General features: G+C 47.7%; 2 protein-coding genes across 4 annotated transcripts in view; one reads left to right on the top strand and one right to left on the bottom strand.

Annotated features, from left to right (window-relative positions):
* AGMAT (agmatinase) lies at positions 1 to 15,383 on the top strand. Its single transcript, XM_007067718.4, has 7 exons — positions 1 to 684; positions 3,233 to 3,435; positions 4,064 to 4,112; positions 7,016 to 7,211; positions 7,869 to 8,048; positions 10,137 to 10,221; positions 13,574 to 15,383. The coding sequence occupies exons 1-7, from the start codon at positions 272 to 274 to the stop codon at positions 13,645 to 13,647; spliced, it is 1,200 nt and encodes a 399-aa protein (XP_007067780.2). The 5' UTR covers positions 1 to 271; the 3' UTR covers positions 13,648 to 15,383.
* DNAJC16 (DnaJ heat shock protein family (Hsp40) member C16) overlaps positions 14,588 to 19,576 on the bottom strand; it is an 18,583-nt gene continuing 13,594 nt past the window's right edge. For 2 of the 3 annotated variants that reach the window (XM_027829913.3, XM_027829914.3), the window contains exons 14-15: positions 18,671 to 18,841; positions 14,588 to 18,130 (exon numbers count right to left, since the gene is read on the bottom strand). In XM_027829913.3, coding sequence (XP_027685714.2) covers positions 17,731 to 18,130; positions 18,671 to 18,841 — 571 coding nt within the window. In that variant the 3' untranslated portion in view covers positions 14,588 to 17,730. The remainder of the gene's footprint in view (positions 18,131 to 18,670; positions 18,842 to 19,576) is intronic. The other variant, XM_037881311.2, reaches the window with a different exon arrangement.

Below are 19,576 nucleotides of genomic sequence, written 5' to 3' on the forward strand. Positions count from 1 at the left end.
GAAACGGGGGAGGGGGCAGGGGGAGTGGGAATAGATTATGGGGAAAGGGTAGGAGTTTAAAGCTGCTGTATCTCTGCTCTTGGCCTGGAGGAACAGAGGGAGGTGTGGATCTCGGTGTTGCACTTTGAACCTGCCAGGGGGAAGGGAATGAGGGGGGTGGAATGAGTGCTGTCTGTCTCTGCTACCCCAGCCACTCTCTGCTTTGAACCTGAAGGGCCAGCTCTGGAGGTGTCTGCTGTGCTGGGGGAGGAGGGCTAAGCAGGGGGTGCAGATGGAGGCCCTCTTTCTGCGAGGCAGCCAGCTGCTCTGGAGAATGCTCTGCAAGGAGCGACTCTGCCTTCGGAAGTTCTCGGCAACTTTCCTGGCAGCCAAGCTCCAGCCACCTTTGCTGAGCAGCCCCAGAGCTAGCCCGTGTGCATGGGCCACAGCTCACCCCGTTGCAGCTGGCTCCCTGCCTGGCTTCCATCATGGGGGCTTGGAGCGTGTGCTCGCTGGGCATGGTGCCCCTCGCCGCTTTCTCGCTGGTTCTAGCTTCAATATGCCTCCCAGTGCTGAATTCGTAGCCAGGCCCGTGGGGGTCTGCTCCATGATGAAGCTGCCCGTTCAGACTTCACCAGAGGGATTAGATGCTGCTTTTGTTGGGGTGCCCCTTGACACGGGAACCTCCAACCGTCCTGGTGCAAGGTAAGGGGCAGCTGTTAGGCTAAGAGCTGAGGAGGAGGAAGCCACAACCCATGGGATAGGGGCTATTCAAGAAAAATCCCAGGGGAGTCAGTGCTGATGAAAGACTGGGACCGACTGCCCGGTAGCGTGCAGGCCTCTTGTTATTCCAGGGAACAGATATGGCAGAATGCAAGGTTTCCCGTACTGCCCTGCCAGTCTGCCTTGGGCGCGTCCTGCAGGGACCAAGAAAAAGCGGGAGAGGGTGGTCTGCTCTTGGTACCCATTCAGTCCTGTTCGGGCTGCTAATGAAGGTGCCAGTTGTCTGAGTGGTTCTGTAATGTGACAGTCAGGGTCCAGACACCCCAGAGGGAGAACAAGGGTCTGAACCCCAAAGAATTTGCAATTGAATCAACCGACTGAATATAATATTATTGTACTATAAAAGCACATTGAGTAAAGTCTTTTATGAAAACTGGTAACATGCTGGTCGTGAATATCAGCGTGATGTATGTATGGGTGCTGCATAGAGTTATGTATGGGTGCTGAAAATACGTTCCTATAATACGTTGTGGAGAGAGTTGATAAACCAACTTGCCTGAGACAAAGGAATGCGGATTTACCGGTCTAGGTCAGAGGTGGGCAAACTTTTTGGGCTGAGGGCCACATCTGGACGGGGAAATTGCATGTAGGGCCATGAATGTAGGGCTGGGGCAGGGGGTTGGGGTGTGGGAGGGAGTGCAGGGTGTGGGAGGGAGTGCGGTGTGCAGGAGGGGGCTCAGGGCAGGAGGTTGGGGTGCGGCAGGGGGCTCAGGGGGTTGGGGTGCAGAAGGGGTGTGGGGTGTGGCAGGAGGCTCAGGGCAGGGGGTTGGGGTGCAGGAGGGGTGCAGCAGGGGGGATCAAGGAAGGGGGGGTCGGGGTGCAGGAGGGATGCGGGCTCCAGCCTGGCACCACTTACCTTGAGCTGCTCCGGGGTGGCAGCAGGGCTATGGCAGGCTCCCTGCCTGCCCTAGCGAGACGCCGCTCCCGGAAGCGGCCAGCACCACGTCCCTCGGCCCCGGGAAATGGGGGGGCAAAGGGCTCCACGTGCTGCCCTCGTCTGTGGGTACCTCCCCTGAAGCTCCCGTTGGCCACGGTTCTCTGTTCCTGGCCAATGGGGGCTGTGGGGGGCGGTGTCTGCAGGTGAGGGCAGTGCGCGGAACCCTCTGCCCCCACTCCTCCCAGGGGCCGCAGGAACGTGGTGCCGGCCACTTATTGGAGAGGCGCGGGGCTGGCAATCCCACGGGACGGATTCGAAGCCCTGAAGGGCCAGATCTGGCCTGCGGCCCATAGTTTGCCCACCCCTGGTTTCGATCAACCTCTATAAGCCAAAGGACAATGAAAGTACATTTATATATGAGGTAAACACAGCAATCAAGCTAACAAACGGCAGCATATTGGGGACAGAGTCTGCGCTCCTAGGAAGTCTTCCCGGCTCCTGATCCAAAGACAATGGACTTTGGCAAGATAAAGTAGAGCAAAAAGACATTCTAGTTATCCATCACTTATGGGAACACTGAGGCTGTGCATTCCTCTTACCTAAACGGCTGGAGTTGCGGGGAATTTGATTGAGTGAGTAACCTGCTTAGGCGAAGTTTATAACTTGCTAAAAATAATCCTTAGTCACTAGAAAGCATATTTGGTTTGTAACCATACCAGTCTGTTTTCCTCTGGCTTAGTATCATTTACATCTAGGTTCTTTATTAATAAACTTATTCTTAGTTTTACTATAGACCGTCTCCGTTAGGGTGACCAGATAGCAGTGCGAAAAATCAGGATACTTTTTTGGGGGGGGGGCAGGTGGGGGATAGTTGCGCATATAAGACAAAGCCCCTAATATAGCGACATCTGATCACCCTAATCTCAGTGCTGTTATGTTGAAGTAAGTAGGAGTCTTCAGCTAATCTAACAGGTTAATGTGTACATTGTCTCTGTGGAGACAGCAAACCTAATAGTGTCTGTGAGTGTCCATTGAGCGTGACTGGATGCTGCAGGGAGACGCCCGTTTCAGGCTTTCCGGTCGTGAGCATGGCCTAAGCACTTCAGCAGATGGATCATGTGTGGCTCCAGTCAGAGACTTTCTTGTAAACCTAGTGTGACTGGCAAAGAGTTTCAAAAGCACCTGACAATTTAGACACTTTAAAGGGAGCGGAGGTTGAAAAGGTGGGTGTTCAGCATATCTGAAAAGCAGGCCCCTGAAAATCTTCTCAGGTTGGCCACCCAGAATCAGAGTCACATGTGAAAATCTTTGCGTGCACTCTTGATTTGCAGTAAGCTCTCTGCCTGGATCTACAGATGACCTGTCTGTTGAAACCATTCGGCCATACTCATTATGCATCTGACGTAGACTATCACAACCACAATATAGTCCCACTTGAAACATTTGCCCCAATGGTCTTTCCAGCCTTCAGCTCCTAAGTGTCTAGGAGGTGTGTGTGCCCAACCAGCCATGTGTTCAGAATCCCCGGGTTCTATACAAGTTTCGTCCTCGAACCATCCCAGATAACGAAGTGTGGGATTCTTTCCCTTCCAGGTTCGGCCCTCGCCATATTCGAGCAGAGTCGGGCATGGTGAGAACGTATAACCCCAGCACTGGGGCAGCACCTTTCCATTCCCTCGTAGTTGCTGACATTGGTGATGTGAACGTGAACCTCTACAACCTGCAGGACAGCTGCAGGCAAATCCGAGAAGCCTATCAGAAGATTGTGGCAGCTGGCTGCATTCCCCTCACGATGGGTAAGGAACCCAGGGCTGGGCCCAATCTCATGCTTTGCAGTTAAAACACCAGAAAGTGGGCACCCAGAAGAATAGCAGGATCCATTAAAGCCACCTCCCTCCTTTTGCCCCATACACTGCAATGGATACAGACTAATTTATTAACAGGGTCTTGAGAGTGCAACAGAGCTACTCTCTCCTCCCCGCTGAGATAATTCAGTCTCCTGCAGCTGCTCCCAGACCTTTGCTGCTGCTGATTCAGCTCTGGGGCTGGGGGAGGGGCACCTCTCCCCCAGCCTGCTGCGGCGAGAGAGGGCTGTATATCTGGGATCTGCATTCAGAAGCTGGCCTTGAGTCCCAGCTGCAGCAAGAGAGTGACAGCCAGCTGGATTTTTGAGAGCTTTTAAAAAGAGAAGCTGCCCCTTTTTATACTATCTGCCACCAATTTAAAGCTGCAGGGAAGGTAGTTAGATGAATAAAGGCTGTTGCTTCGAAAGGATGAGCTCTCTCTTTGTGAAGTGCGGATGTGTTCCCCTATGAGAGGAGAGGTGCAATATGAGTGTAGCTTGCTATGACTGGAAAATATATCTGATCAGTGCTGGCTTGTTCTTATTATGTAGCATGTTCTCTGTTCCCTGTCCCGTTGCAGGTGGGGATCACACAATAACATACCCGATCCTGCAGGCAGTGGCAGAAAAGTAAGTTTAAAGTCTTTTCTCAAGATTAAACATGCCCAATTTTTGGTAACTTTTCCTCAGAGGTCAGGCTTCCTAACCCTTTTATCATTTTGGTTGCTCTCCTCTGGACTCTCTCCAATTTGTCCATATCTTTCTTAAAGTGTGGTGCCCAGACCTGGACACAATACCCCAGCAGAGGCTTCATTATTGCTGTGTGTAGTGGGGCAATTTACCTCCCTTGTCTTACCTACAACACTCCCGTTTATACACCCCAGAATGTTGTTAGCCTTTTTCGCCACAGCATCACATTTTTGGCTTATAATCAACTTATGATCTACTATAACCCCCACATCCTTTTCAGCAGTCTGACCACCTCCCAGTTATTCTCCATTTTGTAGTTGTGCGTTTGATTTTTTCTTCCTCGTGTACTGCTTTGCACTTGTCCTTATTTAATTTCATCTTGTTGATTTCATACCAATTCTCCAATTTGTCAAAATTGTTTTGAATTCTCATACCGTCCTCCGAAGTGCTAGCGACCCCTCACGGCTTGGTGTCATCTGCAATGTTTCGAACATCCTCTCCATTCCATTAGCCAAGTCATTAATGAAAATGTTGAATAGCACTGAACTCAGGATAGACCCCTACGGGACCCCACCAGATGTGGCCTCCCAATTTGACAGCAGACCTTTGATAAATACTCTTTGAGTACAGTCTTCGACCAGTTTTGCACCCACCTTAAAGTAATTTCATCTTGACTACATTTTGCTAGTTTGCTTATGAGACTGTTACGTGGGACTCTGTCCAAAGCCATACTGAAATCTAGACACATCATGTCTACAGCTTCCCCCCAGTCAACTAGACCAGTAACCCTGTCGAAAAAGAAATTTGGTGGGGTTGGCATGATTTCTTCTTGACGAATCCCTTTTGGCTATTCTTTATAACCCTAGTATCCTGTAGGTGCTTACAAATTTATTACTTAATAATATATTCCAGATTCTTTCATCTATCGAAGTTAGGCTGACTGGTCTATAATTCCCCGGGTCCTCTTTGTTCCCCTTTTTAAAGATCATTACAATGTTTGCTTTTCTCCAGTCCTCTGGGACCTTACTTACCCTCCCTGGGTTCTCAAACATAATCATGAACAGTTCTGAGATTTCCCCAGCTAGTTCCTTAAGTACCCTAAAATGAATTTCATCAGGCTCTGCTGACTTGAATACATCCAATTTAAAGAAATATTCTTTAACTTGTTCTTTCTCTATTTTGGCTTGCATTCCTTCCTTCTTGTTCTTAACATTAATTGTGTTAAGTATTGGGTCACAATTTATCTTTTTAGTGAAGACTGTAGTATTCAGGCATTACACAGCTCAGCCTTCTTAATGTCGTCAGTTATTAGCTCTCCCTCTCTGCTAAATGGAGGACCTACACTTTCCTTTGTGTCTCTAATCCTACTCATGTATTCACAGAACCTCTTCTTATTGCCTTTTATGTCGCTTGGTAGGTGTAACTCATTTTGTGCCCGTCTTTCTGATTTTGTCCCTACATGCTTGTGCTATTCTTTTATACTCATCATCAGCAATTTGTCCATGCTTCCACGTTTTTGTAGGCTTCCTTTTTAATTTTCAGGTCATTAAAGAGCTTCTGATGGAGCCGTCTTAGCTTCCTACTGTACTTCTTATCTTTCCAATGGCTCCTCAGACATTTGGGGTTCCAGGGTTCGTGTAATCAGACAGGGTGGAGAGTCATGTGAGGGATAAAGTTGGGCTGCAGCAGTATCTGTCAATCAATAGCTAGATGCTGGCAATCTTCCTGTTTGCTCCTCTCACTTACTCAGAGCTTGTTTGTGCTGATCCCAGCTGGCATCTTGTGTCTGCACTCTGTCTCTGGCTATCTTTGCCCTAGAGTTAATTGGCGAGAGATCATGTGCTTATTGCCTTCCTGAATCTGCTGAATAGAAAGATGCCTTCTCAGAAGGCTGAAGCCATAGGAATCTAGGGTGGGAAGAAGACCTTGACAAATCAATTGTATGATCTGTTTGGCATCTAGATCTCTATCATTGTGAAGAATCCAAGATTTTATGCTGAAGGATTGAACAAGGTCAGCACTACTTATGATAAAGTTCCTCCTTTGCTTTGGGGGGTCCTGCGCTTTTTGGCAGATTTGCTCCCCTCAGAGATTCACGGCAGCCCTCAGTTTGGCCGCTTCTGCTAGAGGCGCTGACCTCATCACCGGCCAGCGTGGGGGAAACTTCTCCACCGTCTCTGTTGTCCCACCTAGGGGGTGAGGGACAAGCCAGATCCCTTTCCAAATTAGACCTTCCCTTCTGGTGTTGCTCACAGCCCAGGTCAACTCCTCCTGTGTCCAATCGGGAGTTGGGGGGAACCCAGGCCCACCCTCTACACCGGGTTCCAGCCCAGGGCCCTGTGGATAGTAGCTGTCTAAGTCTCCTGTATCAGCTGTGTGACAGCTACAGCTACTTCCCCATGGCCTCCCCCCAGCACCTTCTTTATCCTCACCGCAGGATCTTCCTTCTGAAGCCTGATCATGCTTGTACTCCTCAGTCCTCCAGGGCATGCCCTCCCCCCAGCCGCCACTAACTGATGGGAGGTCCTTTTTAAAAACCAGGTGTCCTGATTAGTCTGCCTGCCATAATTGATTCGAGTAAGTTCTTAATTGGCTCCAGGTGTCTTAATTGGTTCTAGCAGGTTCCTGATTGCTCTAGGGCAGCCCCTGCTCTGGTCACTCAGGGAACCGAAAACTAGTCATCCTGTGGCCAGTATATTTGCCTTCTACCAGACTCCTGTACCCCACTGGTCTCGGTCTATCACATACTGTAAGCACCTGTGTTAACCAAAGCATCCACACAAATGCATGTGAGCATGGAGCTGGAGCTAAGGCCGTGTTTGTGCCTGCCCTGTCCCAATTAGGCATGGTCCCGTGGGACTGGTGCACGTGGATGCTCATACCGACACAGGAGACACAGCGCTGGGGGAGAAGATCTACCATGGGACGCCATTCCGACGCTGCGTGGACGAGGGGCTCCTGGACTGCAAACGCGTGGTTCAGATCGGAATCAGAGGCTCATCCTACACCCCGGATCCCTACAAATACTGCTGGGACCAGGTAGCGTATACCGCTGCCAAAACCTTCTCTACTCTCCGCCGGGCCCAGCCTGTGCAGTCAGGGCCAAAATGGCCATTGATTTCAGTGCTGGGAATAACAAAATGTCCCTCTTCTTCCTGAGACGGCTGCTGAGTGTGTGTGATGTGAGATCCTCAGACAACAGGTGCAAGATGATATTGTTCATTAACTGATGCCGTGGCATGGAACACTTCTCCCACTCCAGTCCCTGCAACTAAGACACTTAGCGCAGGACAAAAGCCACCCGCTGCCATTCTTTTCATTTATTGTCCCCCTCTCCTCCTTTTGCACCAGATGGCAAGGGAAAGGCACCCCTGCTCCCTCATTGCTCTCCTATCTGTGCTGTTTCCAGCAGCATATGCCCTGAACAGCTTCACCTGTGGGAAAAGCGCTACTTGTGTAAGGGCAGGTGGAGACCATAGTCTGTCCTACGTGGGGGGCATAATGGAAGAGGGAGCAAATGCGAGACCACAGAATGGCTGGAAGCACCAGTTGTGATCCGCAGAAGACACTTGCTTTGGCCAGTTAGAGCTGTTTGCATAAACATTACACTGGACCCTGCTCTCTCCACCCGTTTCCTTTCCCCAGCAGCGTGTTTCAGGCAGGTGAAGCCAACCTTTCTTCTTCTTCCTCCACCAGGGTTTCCGTGTCGTCCTGGCTGAAGACTGCTGGCTGAAGTCATTGGTACCACTGATGGGGGAGGTGAGAAAGCAGATGGGAGCCAAGCCCATTTACATCAGCTTTGATATTGATGGATTGGACCCTGCATATGCCCCTGGCACAGGGACACCTGAAATTGCTGGTCTCACACCTGCTCAGGTAAGGAGATGCTCAGACTTCATTTCTGGATGTGCAGAGTGGATGCAGGGAAAACCTGGCTCCCTTTAAAGGAAGTCCCAGGGCTTACACTGTCCGCCCCTAGAAATCATAGAATATCAGGATTGGAAGGGACCTCAGGAGGTCATCTAGTCCAACCCCCTGCTCAAAGCAGGACCAAGCCCTAATTTTTGCCCCAAATCCCTAAATGGCCCCCTTGAGGATTGAACTCACAACCCTAGGTTTAGCAGGCCAATGCTCAAACCACTGAGCTATCCCTCCCCCGGACACACTTTCTCCTTTCCCAGACACACAGCTTGGGATCTCATTCCCCTTGTCCCAGCACACAGGGAAGTTCACAGACAGCTGCTTGGAGATCAGGGTAGCTCCCTCCATAGGCAAGTCAATACCCCTGACAGACACAGGCGCATTTCCTTCACTGTCACAATTCTCCACCCAGCTAACAGGTAAGGTTCAGGGACACTCATCTTCCACTCTCCTCGCCTTCCCACCCTGCTGACTAGACAAAGCCATCAGATCACAAGGCTGCCTAGGCTCATCCAAACTTTCCTTACCAAGCACCTTGCCACTCCCAACAGATCCCCTGCCCTGCCTGTGTCTCCCCCACTCAGCTGGGGTCTCAGCTCCCACTGTGCTCAGCGCTGCCCTTGCTGTCCCAGTGGGGCAGGCAGCGAGCTCGCTGCTTTCCTCACTGCATCAGAGCCAGCGTGAGCGCCCTCTCCGGTATGCAAGGGGGCGGGGAGCCCCAGGGGTCTGGTTACAGACAGGCAGGTAGCCTGAACCTAGCAGCTCCTCCCCCCTGCCAGCCAGGTCATCTGCATTTTCACTGACCATTTCCCTCTCCACCGATTGGTTCCCTGATTCAAATTCAAACTCTCAGCAGTTGCAGGAGCAGGGCCTGGATCCTGTCCCAAAGAGGCACAGTCACCCCACAACAGGGTCTCGCAGCTGGTATCCTGGAGCCCCACCCCTCCTGGGTCTGCACAGGGATCTGGGCCATAGGCAGGGTGAGGGGCTTCATCCCTGGGACCCTCACCCAGCACACACGGCCCCTCAGCATCTGAGGCTGCACGGGCCTGACACCAGTTCTCTCTGTCCCAGGATCTCGCCGCCCCAGGAATGTCTCCCCATTGACCATCACCTTCTGCTCCCACTGGAGGTCCGAGGGGCCTGGCCCCAGGAAACTCCACACAGACATATAGGTTGGGGTCAGGAGTGGGAGCCTGTCCACCTCCCCACCCATCTGGCTGACGGAATCTATCGCCTTTGGACCCAGCAAGGGAGCTAGACACCGGGGCTTTTCCGCAGGGTCCCCCTGGTTCAAATCTCCAGCCTGCTCAAAGGCAGTGAGGTGGGCATCCACATCCCCCCCTTTCCTTAACCAGGGGCAGCAATTTAGTCTTGAGGTTCCCTGCGGAACTGGCACCCCGGGGTCTATCCCCACTCACCCCTGGGAGGTCCCCTAGGCCTCTCCACTCCACCATCGCCGGTTCATGCTGCTGTTGCTTCTGCAGCTCTTTCTTGGACTCTTGCTGTCTCTCACAGTCCTCTTGCTCTCTCAGACTCAGCTCCAATCCCGTCCATCTCCGATCCCCCGATGGGGAACCCGATCGTGAAGACCTTCATCTGGTCGGGGACAGGAGTCTTGGGGATGAATCTAAGGGTCAAGGATCTAAATGGGATTTAGAAGTCTTTAAACAGGAAACCTGGCAGAGCGGGAACTGAAATCATTGAGAACTCCTATTGTGTCCTGCCTATAATCTAGAGAGAGATTGGAATTTACCCTTCTAGTATAGGAAAAGCCACTGCTAAGGGAGATTGAGCTGATATACAGTTTGATGGTGTCTCAGTATTTATACATCTAATCCTCTGCTTTCCGCTCACTCCGGGTCAGCATGTAACAAACAAAGGGCACTGGGTTACAGCAGTGATCTCAGACTGTATCTTCTCAGATTTCATGTCAGCTGTGTTTAAAAACCAAAACACCCCCTCGGCTATTTAAATATATAGAGTGTTTTCAAAGTTAACAATTTGGGTACCTAGTAACTAGCCCTTTCTTACCTTCCCTAGGCTTTGGAGATCATTCGTGGGTGCCAAGGACTGAATATAGTGGGATGTGACCTTGTTGAAGTTGCACCAATCTATGATGCTTCTGGTGAGTCACAGGAAATATTTGGGACAATAAATCAAACTTAGAGAACTGTTGCATACCATGTTTGTCAGTAGTAGATTGGGTCCTGTTTAGCTGTGGGCACTGGACGCTGTCTAGAGTTCAAAACAAAACGACAGATATTTGGTCCTGGACAGTTTGAGCATCCCTAGAGAATATAGTGATGGCTGTCGGAAATACTTATAGTCAGGTTTCAGAGTAGCAGCCGTGTTAGTCTGTATTCGCAAAAAGAAAAGGAGTACCTGTGGCACCTTAGAGACTAACCAATTTATTTGAGCATAAGCTTTCGTGAGCTACAAAAAAGCTTATGCTCAAATAAATTGGTTAGTCTCTAAGGTGCCACAAGTACTCCTTTTCTTTTTACTTATAGTCAGCTATTCCTACTCTGTGTATTACCAACAATTCAAACAGCATGGTGCATGAGAATATTTAAGAAAATGCAGAGTAGTCTTTAGAAATCTAGCAACAGCGATTTCAGGGTATGCTAGAGTGTGTGACCACCAGGATGTCGGGGACAAATAGTGCTGTGTAAACAAGAGAGGCCACAGCTCTTGTATAACCAAGATATGGATTCCTCAGCGTTAGTCGAAACTCAGCTCAGTACTCGAAACAGCTGGAAGGTAAGAAGCACTTGTGAATGAACTGCTGTGTTTGTGTAAACCTGTACTTCCATTCTGCAGTTCTATAGCACCTTCAGTGCAAGCACCTCAGCCACTAGTGATCTGATCCACTTGGTCCCCTGGTCGCTCCCTTTTCAGATGGGGGAAACTGAGCTACAGGGAGGCGACAGGACCTGTCACAGCTCACTCACCAAATTTGCTGGTGGAGGCAGTAAATAAAAGCCAGTTTTCTGGACTCAAAGTCCAGTGCTTTAACCACTAAGCAATCCTTCCTCTGTACTGCTGTGGCAGCCAGGTAAATGCAAAGAGACATCGGTCCTGCCCTTGGTGACAGAGGCGACTCCATGCTTCAACAGCAATAAAGAAAAAACAACATTTAAAACTAATTTAATTTAGAAAAACCAATATTTGAACCTGTTATGTTCAGAAACTGTGGTAGGCAAAGCGCACCCTGTAATAAGATGATGGCTATATTAGGTTCATGTCCCGCCAAAGGCACGCTTTTTAGCAGAACACTCTGCTAATGGAATTGACTTTGTCATATGTATATACACGCAGCCGGGCTCATGCAGGGAGAGAAGTGCTTGCTTTAAGAAACACCAAAACCCCCAAACACTGTATCTGGTTCCTGGAGATCTGTAGAGACTATAACACCACTGGACGGTCCTGTCCCGGGGCCACTCTGCCTTTAGATTGATTTTAGTGTGAGATCACATAAAGGGACAGACCTGGCCACACTGGCACTTCACAGCGCTGCAACTTTCTCGCTCAGGGGGGTGAAAAAACATCCCCCTGAGCGCAGCAAGTTACAGCGCGATAAAGCTAATCCCCTTGCGGAGGTGGAGTACCAGGAGAGCTCTCTCCCAGCGCTGGCACGCGACCACACTCGCTCCCGCGGCAGCGCTTTGAAGTTTCGAGTGTAGCCCTGCCCCTGGAGTCTAAGGTTGCATTTATGCTGGCAAAAGTCAGCTGGTCACTATGGGTGTAGCTCCAATGTGTAGCAATGGTTGTGATGCACTCTCTGTATAGAGTGTGAATATAATGTAACTGGAATATGCTCCATGCAAAAGGTCTCTTGTAAGGTATCATTACAAAGCTTATAATCCACTGAGTGTGGTCATCCTAGTTGTATAAATGTATCCCTCTTGTATCAGAAACTAGAAATATGAAATATAACTCTGAGGGCCTATTGTAGTTATGCAAATGGGCCATGAATGGTGGCTTGGAAGCTTGATGGCTCCCATCGACCAGGACAATTGACTGTGGATGGCTCTGTTTGCAGGCAGGCCTTCCTGTGAGTCAGGCTGGGAGGGAAGAAGGCTTGGGGTCTCACAGGACATGTGATTATGTCACCTGAACTGGAATCCATCTTTAACCTGGTGTTTTTCCACTGAGAAGGAGGGGTGGGACCCCAGAGGGACAAAGGATTCCTGCCTGATGCAAAAGATATATAAGTGGGTGGAACAGAACAAGGGTGGCAGCCATCCTGAGGAACCCCTAGCTACCACCTGAGCTGGAACAAGGGCTGTACCAGGGGAAAGGATTGTGCCCAGACTAGGAAGGTGTCCAGCTCCAGTCTGTGAAAGAATCTTATTGAAGCATCTCTAAGGGTGAGATTTTATCTGTATTCAGTTTTTAGTACTGTACTAGACGTAGACTGGCAGGTTTTATTTTATTTTGCTTGGTAATTCACTTTGTTCTGTCTGTTACTACTTGGAACCACTTAAATCCAACTTTCTGTAAAATCATTTTTTACTTATTAATTAACCCAGAGTATGTATTAATACTTGGGGGGAGGGGGAGGCAAACAGCTGTGCATCTCTCTATCAGTTCTATAGAGAGCGAACAATTTATGAGTTTTACTCTGTATAAAGCTTATAGAGGGTAAACAGATTTATATAGGGTTTGGACCCCATTGGGAGTTGGGCATCTGAGTGTTAAAGACAGGCACACTTCTGTAAGCTGCTTTCAGTTAAACCTACAGCTGTTAGGGGACGTGGTTCAGACCTGGGTCTGGGTTTGCAGCCGGCTAGCGGGTCTGGCTCAAACCAGGCAGGGCACTGAAGTCCGAAGCTGTCTGGGCAGGAAAGCAGGGGCAGAAGTAGTCTTGGCACATCAGGTGGCAGTTCCCAGGGGGTTTCTGTGATCCAACCCGTCACAAAACATACAGACAGGACCAAGTGTGTTCTCTTCCCTTGTACAATGGTAAAGATTACAGCTTTCCACCAAGGCACTCACTAGGGAAGTAGCACCAGCTGTGAATCAGGGGCAGGCGCTGTAGATACAGCCTTAGTGTACTGTGCAAATGAAACTTGCGTGACTAAGAATTAAGTTACTTGTGTATTGTTTCAGCTGCTGACTATCAGTTACTCTAATTTATTTCCTGGGGTTGGGGTAGAGATTCCATTTGAAGACAAGAAGTCAGTTTGGTAGAACTAAAGCATTCAGCATAACTACATTGGTAGTTTACCAGCACAGACAGCTTTTCACTAGCGTATGGCTTTTAAGCAGCCGGTCTCAGTCAGGCAAGTGAATTTGTGCAGGAGCACGTCATTGACTTGAATGAGCCTCTGCCAACATGGAGTCAATTACAGGATTGGGGCCTAGATATTGGAGGAAGAGTTGGAAAATAACCCCTTGTTTGTGTGGTAATGACTTTCTGACTGACCCTTTAATTGGAAGCCATTGGATAGTCATGGTTTTTTCTTTGTTTGTAGGTAACACAGCCCTCATGGGAGCAAATCTGCTATTTGAAATGCTGTGCGCACTCCCGCGAGTCAAAACGATTTAAAGCCGTGTAGGGCGGGCTCCAGCTTAGGCAAATCAAGTCACGACCGCTCTCTCTTCACCTACAAGATGAGTTTAATATTCACAGCCTTTCCGCACAAGTACTTCGACATAATATGAATGAAGAAAAAAGCCTGAATGGAACAACTCAGTCAGATTTTGCTTTTAATTTCCACCTTCCCTCACCTCTGCAGTTAGAGAAGGGGCAAGGGAAAGCTAAGCTTTGTGGTAGAGAATAAAAGCCATTCCTCATCAGACAAAGTCATTTCATGCTCCTTGTATGCTATAAGCAGCGGCTAGAATAGATGCTGGAATTGCGGGGGGGGGGGGGGGGAAGGCTTAATGTTCGTGTTGCTGTAGTAATATGGCTTAGCAGCATATGGGTCCAATGATGGCAGCTGGAATTCTTTCAATATCAAAACTGGCGGCTATGATCTAAAATGTGGGGGTCTTTTGGAAGTGCCTAGTAAAGATTTTTTTCCACTAAACATAAACCTAGGAGGAGAGCAATATACAGACATAATGTAACATCCTGGCTCCCTTCGATGGGCATGGAATAGAAGAGAAGTTCTTCTGGCTGCTTTATGCAGTGGATCCAAACTGACACTAGCTCCAAGCCCTACCTTAGGAGAGGACTTATGCCAAGGCACTGTGTTCTCCCTTGCAGTGATGGGACGTTTCTAAACCCTATTTATGCATGATTTTCCTAGGGCCCATAGCTGTCAGCCTTCAGGAGGGCAATAGGAACATTGACTAAAATACAGGGCAGCTTTTGGAAACAGTTGTCCTTGGTTAAGCAGCCCTGTTGCCTGAGTGGAGATAACTAGCCCATTGCATTTGCTAAATTACAAGCAGTTAACAGCTATCGAACTTTTGCAATTAACTCACGTACGCCACAGCGCACTGTCAGTTTGTCTATTAAAATGCAAGGCCACCTCATCGTCTCACATTAAAATAGTTTATTTCAGTTGCGAATCTGTAATAATCTTAAAACAAAATGACATTATCAGTGCCTGTTCACAAATACAAAAACAAAAATTAAAAAAAGACATTTGCCAAATAAATTATTCCCTTCCCCCCCCCCAAGAGTATCAAAAGTGCAAAATATTTACCTGCTTTTCAATCCAATCTCCCAGGCTGCATTATTGTATTAGTTCCTGGCAAGCTTTTACTGACCACATATATGTCAGCCATCGCTGCGAAGCTGCTGTGTACCACACCCAGTTAAGGGGAAAGGGCAGGTACAGTATTTGGACTCTAGGCTACGTTTCCCTGTGTTGTAACGATGTTTCACTTCAGTTTCTAGGAGTTTTACGTTTAAAAAGCTTATATTTAGGTTTCTCGCAGAGCAGTACATTAGCACTGAAAACTTCCTCGCTCTTAGCTCAAGAAAGTACCATGCACAAACTGAGAATGGCTGAGTGCATTTCCTTCACTATGAAGCAAACCAAAGGGCAATAGTGAGGGCAGTAGGACAAAAAATTATCCCAGCTTAATGGTCTTGCAGCATCTGGAAAAGGGTGGAGGGAAAGCAGAGACATTCAATTCCAAGCAGCAGAGAGGTCCTGTGACTGGTCTTCTGCCCCAGATGAATAATGCAACTAGCTGGATATCAGAGCAGTGCTATCCTTGCTGAACAGATGAATTCAGAACAGTTGAGGTGTGCCTGAGCCCATGAAAGCGTAGCGTCTCCCTAAAAATACAATGCACTAATAATAAATCGTGTACTTTTACAAATGAGCTGGTTTGACCTCCTGCAACTTTGTTCTACATTCACTTTTATCCGTAACTGAATGGAATCTGTAGCACACACAGTTGGCTATTTCCTGAGGGTGTATTCCTGCGAGTGGTCTCTCCACAAGACCCACATCAATAGATGTTTATACACAGAGTAAGAGTCACCCCTCCGTACAGAACAAACACAAGGCCTACATACCACTGGAGCCTCAATATAGGGTTTAAGTAATGCCTATAGCCTTTTCCTGGGTCCTTTCTTCTACATAGCACACTTGGGCCCTTAGTTTAAAGCCCTAAAGTTTGACACTGGTTTCTGACTAGCAGAAGAGATAGTAACAGCCAGCTTTTGTAAATTATCCTTCTAGGCCTAACCCACTCCTGGAGACATTATTCTGCTGTGTTTAGCGTATCAAAAATTCTCTTTTTAAATTTGGATTTTTTTCTGCAGTGTGTCCAGCTCTGGGGTTTACAGCACTGTGTTAAACCATGCAAGACCCAAAAGGCAGAACTGGCTACAAACACAAGAAAATAACCAGGCTATTTCATTACCCAAGGCAACTAAAGCACCGGCTTCAACAGAAACAGCATAAAGAGTGAAAAGTCAGTCTGCTGCTTCAGGTTAGTTTAGGGTCAGTCTAATGCATGGGGGTTTTCAGCATTTTATTGCTGCCTCTCTCCTCAGAAGAAAAATCCTCTTCTTCCCTCTCACAGCCTGTGCTTAGTAATCAAAAGGGTTCACGCTGGAGTTAGGACTTTACAGATTAAACTCCATTGGTTTCAGTAACATAGGGAAGGTCGGTTGAGTCCAATATTTTAACCTGACAGTACCCTTATATATAAGAGCATTATGATTATTGTTCAAGTGCTCTTTCCTTAGTTGAAGCACGGAGGGTAGTGAGGTTTTTAAGTAAACCCCCATGCTTGTAGGAGTGCTTTACAATAAGGTTCAGAATGCTACTCAGGAGTTAATCTCAATCTGAATGAGAGGAAAACTCATTGGCCATCACGTACCATAACGTGACCCATTCACGTGGAAGCCTCAGATTCCTATCGAGGTCACTTTGGAGAAGTTTATTAAGTTTACAGCAAGCATCAGATAAAGTGACTGTGTCCACACGGATTAACAGAGAGAAAAAAGGAAGTACCAGTGTCACAAGATTACAGTTCCCTGCTTTGAAAAGAAACCTTTCCCATTTACCTTAACGTTCAGGTAGCAGCAAGAGACCATCTTTGTTGACTACTTGTCACTAACAAAAAGCCAGCTCCCTGGGCAAGCCAAATGGCTGGTAGGAGAGCCCATTTGATATATTTAAGTACAGTAACTCCACAGCCTAGAACCATTCCAGTTTTACACTGAACCATAGGTTTAAAAGAAGGAAAAAAAAGGCAACCTGTATGTTCAGAAACCTTTGAGCTGAGGATAAAAACAAAGTGAGAGAAGCTGAAACTACGCATCTTGTAAACATCTGTCTACAGCCAAACTAGTTCCATATGTAACAAATGATCTGATGACAGCATTTGTTGGGCAACATAGTTCAAAAATACAATCATTAAAGAATTAAGTTCCTTGATACAAAGAAGTGTCGATATTGTACTAGAGATGTACCATTGTTGTCTGAAAGGTGTCCAAGTTGATTCACTAGCAGGTATTGAAATTTTCTTTTACATGTCTACTGGCTCATAGCAGCTTATGCCTACAATCTGAGGATGTGGGTAAAGTTATGGCTCTAAGAAGACAGTCTAAAAATCGACAGAAGCAAAAAGGCATCTGAAAAACAATGTACATTTAAATGGCTCAACATCTTTACAGTATTTACTGTAACCACACTCCTAAATCACTCACCGCAGGGAAAGCTGATAAATAAGAATGCTTGCTATGAGGCCTTTCAGAGTTTCAGAGGCTGGGGAGATTCTGTAGGGTCTTCCCAGTATCACACCATGCACTATGGGTTAAGCATTGGGAAGGGGACCTGACCTATGTAACAAGTTCATTGTGTTCAGTCCAAACTGAGTCACCGTTGCGAAGAACTCATAGGTTTTCTTCAACTGAGAACAAACAAGAGACTGGACAGAGGCGATGCGGTGAGCAGGACATTAAAGGGAAATAGACTGGGTTTTGTCTTAGATAGTACAGCATTCAAATACAAGAACAATTTGGTACAGAGGACTTCAGTATGTTTCATCTTTCACTCCTAGGTCAAAGATGAAGGAAGATACTTCTACTCACTGGGCCTAGGAGAGTTCATCTAAAACCTACTGTCCATTTGTTATGATTGTTTATTCCTGGAAAGAATTGTCCATGGTTGTCATCTTAAAAAGTTTGTAGTGTTAGAATCTCTTTTAAATCCCTTCAGTCTAATGCAGGCCAGGATGGAATATAGAACCTTTGTAAGGAACCTTCTAAGAGACGTTCCATCCATAAGGACAACTTGCTTAATTTGTTTTTAACTTGTTTGGATCCTGGACTGCAGGAGGATTTTCCTCGGGCTTCTCCTGTGTGTAGCAAGGGGTCATAATCCTCACAGGACCCCATGGTTCCCCCTTCATCCCCTGATCTGTGAGGCTTGAAGAGGCAGAAGTATTTCTTGTGGCCATTTAGAGCTAGGACGTAACCGGTGTAGTCGCGCTCCAAGAAATGTTTATCGTATTGATTTGGAATGGGGGCAGCATCCTGGGCAAATTCTAACAAATACTCCAGCCATTCTCTATGCTTATCGAGGCTCAGGAAGGAGAAATGAAGACAGCTGCTCCTGCGGAAGAAGTGAGAGGGAGACAATTTAGACTGTGTTCCAATTCAGACCAGACACCACACAGGAAACATCAAAGTTAAAAACTGAAGGAGGGTTGGAGTAATTTATTTTTTGCGCACACTATTTTGACTGACTTACAGCCCTGGAAAGTGAAGCTCTGTATTTGTCCGAACACAGGCATAGCATAAGTGGCAGTAGATAGACCTGGAGGGGAGAGTTCAGGCTCCATGGCCCATCCAGTCCTTGGCCTCTCCGCTGAGATCACCAGTTGCACTAGTGGCAGTGTGGAGGACATCCATCCATTACAAAGGGGACTGAGCCCACCAACCCATTTAATGCTGGCTATCAAACAGCTACCCATTTAAGCCCTCTCACAGGTGCAAGCACCCACATGAAGCTGAAGATGTTCTTGGGAGCAAGCATGCAAGTATACACGTGACGAAGCAATGCAACAATACACACCCCAAGCCTATTCACTGCACAACACTACACAGACCATTAAGACCATAGCAGAAGCCCAACGAGGAACTCCGTACTTACCCTGTGAACGTGTAGACTTCCAGGGCAAACTTCTGAAGCAGGCTGGTTTTGGTGGGGTTGGAAAGGATCAGAACCACATTCATGTGACCTGGCCTCAGGCGTACCAGATTACTAGTATAGGTAACATCTGTTAGCTCAGTCACTTCAACAAAGCCCTTTTTGGGAATCCTGCTGGGCAGAGAGAATGACTCAAGTGAAAAAGGAGCAAAGGACAGTAAATGCACCTGGTCACGATAAGGAAAGAGCGACCCAGTGCAAAGTAACTCAAAACCCATGTCACAATGTGTTGGCTAATCTGGCACAGTGCAGAACCCCTGAAAACTCTCACTCCTCTATGCCCTCTATCCATCTATTAAAACAGTTTATCTTTGGCCTGCTAAAGGTTATGGATTAGATGCTATTTGGCAAATCATTGTCTTTTCTCCTTCATCACTCCACAAAGCATTTGTCTAGGGGCAAACACGTGGGTTTCTAAGTGACTGTATGGCGGGAGAAGGATAGCTTTTAAATGTAGGAGACGGAGAAAGTTGGGTGGATGGAAAGAAGCTGGCTGTATAGCCACTAGTCTGTTGCTAGTTCAAAGAACTTAGCAGTGGCTCCCTTACATGACAGGTTTCAGTCACAGCTCAGGTAACAGCTACTTTCCAGTTCTCTACCTCGAAGGGACTTTTGGTCCCAAATATTCAATTTGTTGCTTTCCCCGGATAGGCCGATAGCTGTGCCCATTCCCCATGCACGCTTTATATCAGCTACAGCAAACTGACCCATGCGCTGCTGTTCCCATGCTGCCTTTCAGTCACACCAGCTCCATTACTTCCCTACTACCTACCCACTGCCCTTCCCCAACCTGCCCTCTCTGCCTGGGGAAAAGGCAGTAGGAGCAAGACTGTGCCCCACCAAGCCTCT

The sequence above is a fragment of the Chelonia mydas genome, chromosome 18 (genome assembly GCF_015237465.2).
Source record: "Chelonia mydas isolate rCheMyd1 chromosome 18, rCheMyd1.pri.v2, whole genome shotgun sequence".
NCBI classification, from domain to species: Eukaryota; Metazoa; Chordata; order Testudines; family Cheloniidae; genus Chelonia; species Chelonia mydas.